Source organism: Leptosomus discolor, chromosome 6 (genome assembly GCF_034619465.1).
Source record: "Leptosomus discolor isolate bLepDis1 chromosome 6, bLepDis1.hap2, whole genome shotgun sequence".
Taxonomy (NCBI): Eukaryota; Metazoa; Chordata; class Aves; order Leptosomiformes; family Leptosomidae; genus Leptosomus; species Leptosomus discolor.
Window position 1 is genome coordinate 16025243 of NC_141396.1, and position 11885 is coordinate 16037127.

At 63.0% G+C, this 11885-nt stretch overlaps 1 protein-coding gene across 2 annotated transcripts; it reads right to left on the reverse strand.

The window, feature by feature from the left end:
- Nucleotides 1-290: 290 nt before the first annotated feature.
- On the reverse strand, nucleotides 291-10920 carry LOC104354956 (prominin-1-A). Of its 2 annotated transcripts, none has more exons than XM_086467102.1 (24): nucleotides 10782-10920; nucleotides 9457-9518; nucleotides 9020-9225; nucleotides 8050-8170; nucleotides 7854-7917; nucleotides 7366-7455; nucleotides 6903-7093; nucleotides 6743-6817; nucleotides 6385-6448; nucleotides 5954-6113; nucleotides 5535-5687; nucleotides 4923-5046; nucleotides 4678-4769; nucleotides 4380-4464; nucleotides 4120-4263; nucleotides 3782-3853; nucleotides 3474-3563; nucleotides 3291-3344; nucleotides 2858-2938; nucleotides 2483-2551; nucleotides 2301-2390; nucleotides 1916-2028; nucleotides 716-733; nucleotides 291-342 (listed from the first exon to the last, which is right to left on the reverse strand). In XM_086467102.1, exons 1-24 carry the CDS (start codon nucleotides 10909-10911, stop codon nucleotides 291-293), a joined length of 2400 nt encoding a protein of 799 aa, XP_086323228.1. In that variant the 5' UTR covers nucleotides 10912-10920. The 2 variants fall into 2 exon arrangements, with proteins under 2 accessions (XP_086323228.1, XP_086323227.1); XM_086467101.1 differs by having other exon boundaries at nucleotides 4380-4485; nucleotides 10782-10911.
- Nucleotides 10921-11885: the final 965 nt, after the last annotated feature.

Consider the following 11885-nt stretch of genomic DNA (forward strand, 5'->3'; position numbering starts at 1 on the left):
TTTTTCAAGCAAGGGTGAGCAGGTTCCCATGGGCTGGCAGCACAGGCTGTGCTGGCACAGATGATACAAGCTGCCCTGAGCCCACAGGGTCTGGAGGGGGGGTGTGAAGTCCCACCTGGAGCAGTACTAGGCGCAGCCCCCCTCCCACACATACCAAGGCATCGTCACATAATGGGAATGGGGGAGGGGGTTTTGGCCGGGGGGTCCCAACCTGCTCCCCAGCACCCAGGGAGAAGGCAGAGCAGAGGGAGCAGCCGTGTCCGTGCTGCCTGTGCGGTGGGCAACGGGAGCTAATGCCTTGTGGACGGCCGGGGGACTTTGTAGAAGTTGAACGTGGGTGGCCTGCAAAACCAAGGTCACCTGTGTCACCCCCAGCCACAGCGAGGAGCAACGGACAGCCCAGGAGGCGCTGGGGTTGCCAAATGTCATCCCACCCCTGTCGCCCAGCCCCCCAGGAAAGAGAGTACAGAGACACCCCCCCCCACGCCACCAGCTTGGGGGAGGCTGGGACCAGTAGCACCCGCAAACTTAGGAGTGTGGGAAGATGATGGGGGGGTCCCCCAGAAGAGTGTACACAGCCCAGGTCCCACCTTCTCAGTCCTCCCCAGGTACCAGCACCCTTCCTTGGCCTGAACTCACCCTGTTCCCCTGCTGTCCCCCCTCACACCACAGGAGCTACCCCCACCCCACACAGGGACCTGGCACTGCTACTTACATCTCCAAGGCTTCATTCCTGGAGGGGGGGGAAAAAAAAAAAAAGAACAGGGGACAGTGTCAGTGGGGCAAGAAGATGCCTCCTGGGACAGCCCGGCAGCTCCCGGTGGCACAAGGGCTCCTCTGGAAGGGGGGGCTGCAGGGTGTTATGGTCCCCTCTGTCCTGGCTGCCCCATCTGGACACAGAGCACGGGCTCCTACAGCCCCCCCTAAACATTGCTGTCCCCAGAGCATCACTGCTTCTTCCCCGGGCAGGCACAGTGAGGCTCCACACTCGCTGACTTCATGGCACACAGCTCCCCTGTGCCACGATTTTGGTTCCCCCAGTTTTCCCTGGCAGCTGAGCTCACTGGCTGCAGCGGGAAGTGAGAGGCACTGGGGACACCGGTGGGGATACCGGGCATGCTGCGCGCAGGGCCCAGCACCACATCCTGCACACACCACGTACAACCCCAGCACGGGTCCTGGGAGAGCGGGGGCACGGAGCGAGGAGGAGTGGGGCAGGCGGGGGAGGAGGGTTGGATGGGACCACAATGGGGCACAGAGGCGCTGCAAACCCCAGCTCCCCAGGCAGCTGTGACCCTGAAGCAGAGGGGTGGCAGGCGGGGGGGGTGGGGCTGGGGAACCTCCAGCAATCTGGCTGCATTGCAGAGCCAAAATGGAGCCCTCAGCAGTTGGAAATCCAACTGGAAACTGCTCGCTACCCTTGGGTGCTGCTGGTCGTAGGGCCCCAAAGGGCTGGGGGGCTGCCCTGGGGTGCAGGCAACCACAGGCACACGAGCAAGCCCTGCACCCTCGTGGCAGCGACGCCAGCGTTGCATTCTGCTTGGGATCCGGCTGTGCTCCCATTTGGGGGCCCCAGAACAAAAAATGGTGCAAAGCAAAGCAAGTCGGGTGGCAAACCCCTGAGCCAGGCTGGGGGCTGCAGCCCTGCCATGCAAGCCAGGCTCCTTCCTCTGAGGGGGGTAGCATGCATCTTTGGCTGCCCAAAGGAGGGTTGTGGAGCAGACAGAGGCAGCCTCCAAACCATCTCCATTCTTGGAGGCTGAAGATCCCAAGCCACCTCCCTGGTACCCCCCAGCCCACATTACTTCACAATCAGCCCCACGGGTTCCAGAAGGAACACGAAAGGGCAGTTTGCAGTGCATGGGGGGGGACCCCCCAGACCCAGCGTGGACACAGAGGGCGGGGAGCTCCTCACCTGTAGACATCAGCCGTGTCCATGCGGCGGTAAAACTTGGCAAGTCTGACAGCCAGGATGATGCTGGGCAGCAGGAAGAAGGTGCACCAGCCCAGGCTGAACCAGAAGGCGTTCTGGGTGCAGGGGGAGAGGCATCAGGGCCTGGACAGCGACTGGGAGAGCCTCTTCCAATCCCAGCCACCCCACACCGCCCTCGCCCCCCAAAAGGCCACCCACTCCTTGAAGCCTGGCCTTTGCTCTTAGCCACAGCGATCCATTGGGGAGATGCTGAGCCCTGCTTGCTCGGGACAGAGGTGGGTACCCTGCATCCTGTGCGTGTGGGGGACAAGTGGACCTCATTGCCACCCCACACACATGTCACCCCACACACCACTGCGCCACTCACCAGAGAGTCGAGGATGTAGTCGCAGGTGATGGCCTCCATGTTATCCAGGGTCTGAGCTATGGGCTTGCAGCGCGCTACGTCTCCCGTTAGCTGGCAACACAGTGGGGACAGAACATGTCAGTGTCCCCCAAAACCCTGCAGCCCGTCCTCCCCTCCACCCCACTGAGGAAGGCTCAACTCACCCTGCTCTTGGCCCAGGAGATGTAGGTCTCAAAGAAGTCCAACAGCTCCTCCAGGAAGGCCCATGTCTCCTGGGGGGGGGGGGGCAAGCAGAGAGTGGAGATGCTGCACCCCCAGCCCACTCCATGCCCCGTGTCCCCTCCATATCAGGATCAGGGCTGTCAGACCACCTCAACCCAACAGCAATGGGGCTGTAAGCCCCTCGCTCCTTGCCATAAGGCGAGGGGGCACCCAGGAGTGCAGAGGACCCCCGGGGAAGATGGCAGGGCAGGACAGGACAAGCAGCCAGACATTGCTTGGCATCCCTTATGCAGAGGTGGGGGGGTCTGCTCACATCCCCACCAAGGTAGCCTGGCAGCAGGGCAAGGCAAGCTTACGTTCTTGATGATGTTTACTGTCTCCCTCTCCAGGAACTCCTGGGTTTTGCTGGCTTTGTCCAGTGCAGATTTTGTCCGTGCCTGGGGGGAAAGGTGCTTTCAGCAGCATGATGGGGGAAGTGGGGTCCCCGCATCTCCCCCACGCTGCCTGGCAGCAATCAATCCCTGGGGCACAGCACCTCTGAGCTGTGGTGTCCCAAGCAGTCACACACTGGTAGTGCCCAAGTACCTCAGATGGAGGGTCTGTGACATGGGCTCCCTCCCTCTGCCCCATAAGCAGCCCCTAAAGTACATGCTTGGGGAATCCCACAGCAGCCACCAGCCCCCCCGACTTCAGGTTAGACCCCACCATCTCCATTGCAGGACCTCAAGGGCATTTTGCAGCGTTCCCCGGACCAGGGTGCACCCAGGAGGCCCCTCTTGTGCTGCTTACCTCAAGTGACGCAGCCCCACTCTGCACTAAGTAGATGTTCTCCTTCAGGCTTTGCTGGGGATGGAGAGAGGGGAGTCAGAGGTGCGGACCCCACAGCTCAGCCAAGACCCCGCTAGCAGGCTCCGAGCTCTGGGGGAGCCCACGCCAGCACCCCAGGACCTTCCCCACACCAGCATCACTCACCAGCAGCCCAGAGAAGCTTGCCTGCATCTCCTTGTCCAGCTCCCTCAGCCTGCGAGCATCAGCCTTCAGGTCCTCTTTCACGTCTGTGCCCTGGGGGAGCTGCAGTCAGTGGTGCCCCCCCCCCCCCCCCCCCCCCCGGCATGGGGTCCCTACCCCGCCACAGCCATCTGATTGGGGGCGGGGCTGGAGAAGAGAGCTGGGCGAGGGTGAAGGGCCTCGCCTCCCCTTGGCAACGAGGTAGGTCTGCAGAGGACCCCCCCACAGCCAGTGGCTTTGGGGCCAGGCCCCAAGGTGACACGGTCTCTCACCACTTTGTCTGCCAGCTGCTCCAGCTCTGCGGCCAAACCCAGGAGGCTTCCCTGGGTCACATTCTGATCCAGCTGGAAGAGGCAGAGACAGAGCCATGAGAATGGGGAACAGGGCTCACGGGGGGGCTGTACAGCATCCCTGCAGTGCAGGATGGAACCAGGTCCTCCTGGGTGGAGGAGGTGCCTGGTTGCCCCAAGGGGTGACAAGGACGGCAGGGGAGGACACCCTGGGACTCTGCAGTGGGAGTCGCACAGCAGCAAAGGGGAGGGGGCAGTGGACCCCCTCAACACACACCCAGACGATCCCCCATCCCAACACAAGGCTGCCCCCAGCCCACCTGCTCCAGCATGGGGGTGAAGTCGGGGGGCTGCCCAGCCTGGCTGGCGTTCAGCAGCAAGTCTCTCTGGCTCTGGCTGAGCAGGGAGATGGGGCTCAGGGTGATGTTCATCTTCTCGAAGGCTGTAGAGATCTCTCCTGTGTACTGCCAGAACAAGGGGAGCCATGATGGGGCATGGTGCTGGTCTCTCACTGTACCCCCAAGGCCAGCCATGCACCCCCAGCTCTGCCCCCCAAGACGCTGGCACCCCCTGTGCTCACCTGGCTGATATTCAAGACCTCATCCAGGGAGATGCTCTGGTCCAAGTGCAGTGTTTTCCAGATGGCAGCATCTCGCTGGCATTGCCTGCAGGAGAGGGGCACGGGGCTAAAAATGGAGCAGGAGAGGGCCACCCCCTCCCAGGAGCATGCCCTTACCCACACCTCGCTCCTTCCCTGGCATCAGTGCCTGACCGCAGCCAGCACAGGTAGGGCAAGCTGCCCCCATCACAGGGAGCATCCGAGGGTGCCAAGCAGCTGTACCCCTCCCCAAGGACACAGTGCCAGGGCTGGGACCCACCTGTATATCTCAGAGAAGTTTACTGTGCCACCCTCCTGGCCCAGCAGCTCCGACAGGTTAAAGCCAGGGATCATGCCAGGGGTGTCCAGGAGCTGAGAGCAAGGGAAGAAGAGAAAGTAGACATGGTGCAAGGCAGGACACCTGGGAAGAGCATCCCAAACCAGCCAGCGCTGCCTCCACTCCATCAGTAGCCCTCAAAGGCAGCAGTGGCTCCAGGTAGGGGTGTCTCCCCATGAGGAGCTCACCTGAAAGAGCTGCTGGCTGCGCCAGGACTCGCAGACGAGCATGTAGGTGTTCCCCCCCAGCACGAAGGTGATTAGCACCAGCAGCATCAGCAGCCAGGAGAAGATGAAGCTGAAGCCGACCCCTCTGCCAGGACAGAGATGCCATCAGCACCCCCATGCCCTGACGCTGATGCTAGCATTGCCTCCAGCTCGCAGAGCCCGGAGCCTGCACAGCCCTTGCCCTCCCCGAGCAATGCCGGGAAGCACCACCGTTCCCACAGCCCCATCTCCACTCTGCCTTCAACCCCCTGAGCATGGCCAGGCTGTACCCTGGGGCTCAGACCCTGGCCTAGCTTGCCCCAGCTTTGCAAGCCACCACCCACCCGCTGAGCTGTGGGACCACACACGCACTGCCAGGCCCTCGCCGGCAAGGGGCAAATGGGCTCTGCTCAAATGCCTTTCACCAGCACCATGTTTTACCCTTGCATTTAGCACCTGCACAGTGAGTTTCCATAGGGCAGGCCGTTAAGCCGCAGTAACTTGATGATTTAGGAGCTTGAGCATCCCCAGGCCAGCCCTGCCCACCCATCCCACTGCTCCCACATGTGTCCTCCGCAGCCCAGGGAGCCTCACGCCATGAAGAAGTTCCCGCCGGCATTGGAGAGGCTGCTGCGCTGCGTGGGCAGCACGCCTTCCTTCAGCCCCAGGGGCCCCAGCAGCAGCCCGAGGAGGTTGCAGAGGACCACCAGCAGCACCACGCAGCACAGGAGGGTACACACGATCCACCTGGGGCAAGAGGAGGGACAGGAGTCAGACAGCAGGACCTGGCACCCTGAGCAGCCCCCAGCATCCCTCAGCTGCCTCCTCAGGGAGAAAGAAAGCTCCCAGGCACACTGGTAGAGAAGGGGCATAGGTGGTTGTAAGGCACAGCTCTGGCTACCCTGCACCCACAGCTCCACCACTGAGCAAGACCCACCTCCAGCAACCGGAGGATCAAGAGCCTGAGCCTTTGTAGATAAGAGAGCCAGGGGATGCAGCAGCCCCTCACCTACCTAAGCCCATCCAAGGCGACAACTGGCTCCCTGTATTCCTCCAGCACCGACGTGGTGTTGCCCACAAAGGCCCCAACATTCTCCTCCACATCTAGGAGCAGTAACTGCTCCTGCAAGTTCCTGATCTCCTGCCTGATAAGGCCCAGCTGGTCCTGGGTCTCTGCAGGGGATGGGGACAGGTTGGTGCTGTGAACTGCTGTCCAGGTCCTGCTCCCCTGGGGCAGCAGGGACTGGGAGAGGACGGGAAAGGATTGGCTTTGATCAAGGATGGCATCAGCATGATGATAGCACATGGGGACCTGGGGACAGCCAGGGCTGCAGACAGTGGGGTGGTGGCACAGAAGCTCTGCAGGCAAGGCTGGGATGAAAAGGGAGTATGGAGCCCTGGGAGACAGAGAATTCAGCACACGGGGGCACAAAGCCCTGCTTACTTGTCACCACGTCCTGGGACTGCTCTTGCACCTTGGCAGGGATCGTGTCCAGCATGCTGTTAACCTGTGTCCGGGGGAGCACAGCGTACAGCTCACATCCCAGAGCTGAGCAGCACATCCCCTCCATCCCCGGTGGCACAGGACAGCCAGGCTCGCCCCAGCACCCAGCCCTGACCGTGCCAGCGCCCGGGAGCAGTGGGGACAGCAGGCAGGCTCCAGCCGAGGCAGAGCTCCAGCCAGCGCATCCCCCCACGCAGCAGCAGTTAGCTCCTGGCGGGGCTCTTCCCCAGCCACCGCCTCGCAGCACAGCACCAGGAGCACCCAGCCCTGCACCTGGGTGCAGGGGGGGACCCCTTACCTTCTCTAAATCAGCAGTTATGTTGGAGCCAGACACGTCACCCAGTGCCTCCAGCTGCCGCTCCACACCGGGGATCTGCGAGAAAGGGGCCAGCGTGAGGGGGGCTGGGGAAGGGGCTGCAGGGGGTGCTCCTCGCCCCCCACACCCTGCCCCTCCTCACCGTGCTGAAGTTGGTGCTGAAGGCGAGGCTGTCCAGGGACACACGGCCGCAGGGGCGGCCGCAGCGCTGCAGGGTCTGGTTGAGGCCATCCCGCAGGCCGGCCAGCCGCCGGCTGTGGTTGCTCTGCAGCTCCTCCAGATGAGAGCGAGTGCCGGCGATGCTGCCGAAGGCGGTCACCAGCAACTCCATCCCTGGGGAGACAGGGAGCGGGGGGAGCTCGGGGCCTCATCCTGCCAGTGCGGTGGGGGCTCCTCCTCACCCAGCTGAGCCTCAGGGACCCATCAAAAAATGCAACATGGGGGCACGCCCCCAGAAGTCCCATCAGTTGCCCCAGCCTGCAGCTGGAAGGCCAGATGGACCCCTCTCCCAGGGACCCTTACCCAAACATTCACCTGCCCCAGCATTCCCCCCCCCCCAAGTCCCTTCCAATGCCCTGCCAGCCCCCCAGGGATGGGGCCACTACCTTGCAAGAGGCTCTGGAGGGATCCCAGAGCCCCATCTGTACCACTCCTGATGCCAGAGATGATCATGCTACCCAGGTTGGGCCCAATGTCTGCAGAGATGCGAGAGACAGTGTCAATGATGGGACCTCTGGGGTCCCAGGGTTCGCAGGGGAGCTGCTGAAAACACTCACCCCACCCCCCCAGCACCCTATCCCACCCCCGAGGTGGGGGGGCAGAGGGGACACCCCCACCCTGCCACCACCTGCATCATGCTCCCCAGAGCTGAGCCTGAGTGGGGAAAAGCAGCAGCTGGAGCAGAGCAGGAGCCTGGAGGAGCCAACAAGCCCACTCCCTTTAGACAACCCCATGAGAGCAGCCCAGTGGCCCCCAGGGCCAGCAACCATCTGCAGGGCAGCGAGGCACCCCCACGCACCACCCCCAGCCCCACTGGAGCAGGTCGCTGTGGGTGCATGGGGATGCTCCAGCCCCCCCTGCTGCACACCCTCACCCTGGAGGCTGCGGTTGGCCTGGCCCAGCGGGATGTTGCTGCTGTCGATGATAAAACTGATTTGCTGCAGGGACAGAGATGGGATATCAGTGTGAGTGAGGACTCTTCCCCACCTCCAGCCCCACCGTCACCCTCCCACAGGGGGGTCTTTGTCCCCCGTCGGGCACCCCAGCCAGGGCAGGGGGACCAAGCGTGCCTGGGGGATGGACACCACGTAGGTGCGGACATTGTCCAGGGTGTTGTTGACATTGGGGAAGGTGCCATGCACAGCCTGGGAGAAGCGGGTGTTGCTGATGAAGGCACAGGTGTCACCGGCCCTGCAAGGGAAGGGTGGCAGGGTCAGCGTGTGGGAAGCTCAGTCCTGATGCTGCCCCGCAGGGCTCACCAAATCCACCCACAACAACCCCAGGCTACAGGGTCCAGAGCACGCCACGGAGCCCGACTTCCACAGCATCCCAGCCAGTGCCCTGCACACAGCCAAGGACCAGAGAGGAGCTGTCTACGCGTAGCCTGTACCCAGGGACAAACTATAACAGCTGCTCCATCACCTGATGAACCCTCATCAGCCAGGGAGGGGAATCAGGAAATAGGGGAGCAGACCTGGGGGTGGAAGTGAAACAGCTTGAATGAAACACCACCAATACCAACAGAAATATACAGAGCTATACTTAGCCAAATGAATATCTAGTCATCACAAATTGACTAGAGAGCAGTCCTTGGGAGAAGCCAGAGGAGGAACCTGAGTAGAAACCCCACAGGAGCTCCCTCTCCTCAGCAAACCTTCCCCCTTTATAATGACAACGACACTATGGGATGGGCTACCCCTATAACTAACCCAGGTCAGCTGCCCTGGCTGACTTGGAACTGATAATGGCCTGCCCAGCAGGGCTGGGCTGGGGTTCTGTCCCAGCCAAACCAGGACAGGAGGGACACGGGAAACCGGGGCACGGGACAGCCTGGTGCCTCGCGCGCCCACATTTCCCCGCAGCGAAGCTGTTGGGAAGGGTCTGCGCCGTGCCTGCATGCAGCCCCCAGGGCCAGCTCCCCACTGCCACTGCTTCTGCCTCTCCTTAGTGCGCCCGTGCCGGGATCTGCTCCTGTGAATGACGGCAGCTTCCTGGCACAGCCGCCATGTCCCGCCCGGTGCCTTTGGCCAGCGCACTCACAGGAGGAGAGCAGAGACCAGCAGGACGGAGGCCCAGAGTGCCCAGCGCCGGCAGCCCATCTGCTGGCCCTGCTTCTGGTACATGCGGCCCCCACAGTTCCCACAGCAGCGGCAGCAGCAGAAGCAGCATCCCACCAGGGGCACGAGGATGATGAAGAGGAGCCCGATGGCCATGCAGACCAGGAAACCCAGTTCGTAGAGCAGCAGCTGGGAGAGGAAGAATAAGAGGCAGCATAACACTGGTGCCCCCGAAGGCTCCCCAGCTCTGAGGGCCCTGTCCAGACCACCACGGGGCAGGATGGGTCCCCCCAGGGGGTTGCACATCTCCCCTTGCTGCTGCCTAGCACCCAGGGCTCAGCCTCAGAGCAGCACCCACCAGCATCCCCCAGCCCACGGTGGTCTGGGTCTGCCGGCTCCCTGCCCTGGCTGCCTGCTTACCTCCTGGACTTGCTCCCCGATGGCCTCCTCACTCCAGGTCTGCCCAAAATCTGCAATCAGTTCTGGTGGACAATGAACAGAGAGGGCTGTGAGCAGGCGCTGGGTCCTGGGGGACTCTCCAGGAGGGACCCACGCTCTGCTCACCCCAGAGAGGGGCTCCCGGCACTGGGCATCACCTCCAGCACTGCAGCTCAGAGCAGCTGTGAGCGCATGGCACATTTGTCCCTTCCAGCTGTCCCTCCCTGGCCATCATGTCACACAGCCCTTTTGCACCCAGGAAAAGTGCTGCCAGCCCCCAGGCTCTCGGGGGTCCACCAACCAAGGGGATCCTCACCCCAGCGGGCACCAGGGGCAGGCTCGGGAGAGGATGCTCCAACAACCACCTCGGCTGCCCTTGGGCTGCCCTCTGCAGCCCAGCCCCAGTAACATGCCAGCATGGGACGGGCACTGGGGCGAAGTCCCCCCAACAAGCTGCCTCTTTTATCCCCAGGGCTCACCCTGCCCGTGCCCCATGGCCTCATTACATGTCACGCTGGCACATGATGCCGTGTGATTGTACCCCGGTATCTGCGTGACACGAACAAGGCCACAAAGCCACTGCGTTATTTGCCAGCCATGCGTTTTCCTGCAAGTTGCTGGTGAGCAGGGGCTGAGCCCAGTGAAGGAGGAAGCACGAGTGCCAGCAACCAGAGTGTCAAATGCCTCCCCCAGGTGGGCATCGAACAGCTGCAGGGTCTCGGCATCACCATTGCGGACCTACAGCCATTTCGGGGCAGCGACACATCCCCTCGGAGGTGAAGGAGGGAGGGCGAGTGCTGGCAAGCAGGGCGGTATGCAGGGGGGGCCTGCAGCCTGCCATGCGGCCCCTGGCACTGGGATACATGCTCTTGGTGGCCCCAAGCCAGGTCCTGCCTGAGCACGCCTTGTCACCTGCAAGCACAGAGGGCTGCAAGCCAGGGAGGGACCCCGCAAACTCATAGGCAGCGTGCGGTTTGCTCGGCACCTTTCGTTGGGGCCTGGGGTGAAGATACCTGGAGGGAGGATGGGGCAGGACTCTGCAAGGGGGCATTGCCACCACAAATCCTGTCCCGGGGCCTGCCTGAGACTGCCCCACAGTTGTGATGGGACATGGGCAGGACACAGCTGGCAGACCTCTGGGACCCCGGTGCACTCCCCTCCTCCCCCACCCCATACCCCTTCTAACCCAGTACCCCAGCATTTAAATGCTGGATGGACAGTCAGCAGTGCTCAGGCTCAGCTGGGACCCTCCAACTCCGAGCAGCCCCCCCTCCCCCATCGCCAGCCCCCCGCCGCCATGCACCCACCTATGGGCAGGGCGTTGGGCTGCACCAGCCGCAGGAATCCATGCACCATCCCCACCAGGCCTGGGGTGCTGCTCCCCGGCGCCTCAGGGCCGGGGCTGTACACGGGCTGCGAGATGTTCCCCAGCTCCATCACGGCAGCGCCGGTGGGCACAGGGAGCGCCTGTCGGTGTCGCCGGGGCTCAGGGCCACCCAACCGGCCCTGCCTCTGAGCAGGAAACGCCGGGAGAAAAATATCAGTCCCCTGCCCGGAAGGAAAGAGCTGCGGGAGAGCATCGAGGAGGGATGGGGAGTCCTGGGAGCAGCAGGGTGGGGGGCCAGGCAGGAGGTGCCCACGAGGGACCCGAGGGGCTGTGGGGGATGAAGCGGAGACGAAGCACTTACTGTGTCCTCTGGCACCTCCGTGCGCCCACGTCTGCCGCAGGGCCCGGCCTCGCCGTGCCAGCGCCCAGGCTTTATGGTTTGTTTAAGTTTCAGCTGCGATTGCTGAGAAGCTGCTTTGCTGGGAAAGGCGCTGATGCCGGCATCGCCCCACCCTGCCCCTGCCACGCCTGGCACCCAGCCACCCCGGGGCCGCCTCTTCATACCTGGGTCAGGGTCTACCACCGACCTGTCCCAACCCAGGCACTGAGGAGAAACCCCGCTCCTCGCCCTCCAAAGAGTTCCCGTGCCCTTTCTGGTTTCCTCCTGTCCCAACCCAGGAGATGGGTGACCTGTTGTGAGTCCGAGGGCAGCCATCCCACCTGCTCCACCCCAGCACCACCTGCATCCCTTCAGGATGGGGCGCACTGGGCTGACCGCAGCTTCGGCACAAACCAGCTCTGGCCACAGAAACAGGTTTTACATTTGAAAAACCGTCCCAAAATGGGGCATGGCAGCAAACCCGCCATTATTCCACATGCACCCCTGTTCTCCCCAAGTCGGGGACAGCCTCAGGAGCCCCCAGATGGGTCTTCTTCCCCAAGGCTGGAGGTCTGCCAGCACCTGCCTGGTTCCATCCCCCCTCCCCACCCACAGAGGGGATCTCCCGCACCGCAGGAGCCACTTGTGGCTCCATCCCTGCCACCACCCCATGGTGCTTGACCCCCATCCCACCGCTGGGAGCTG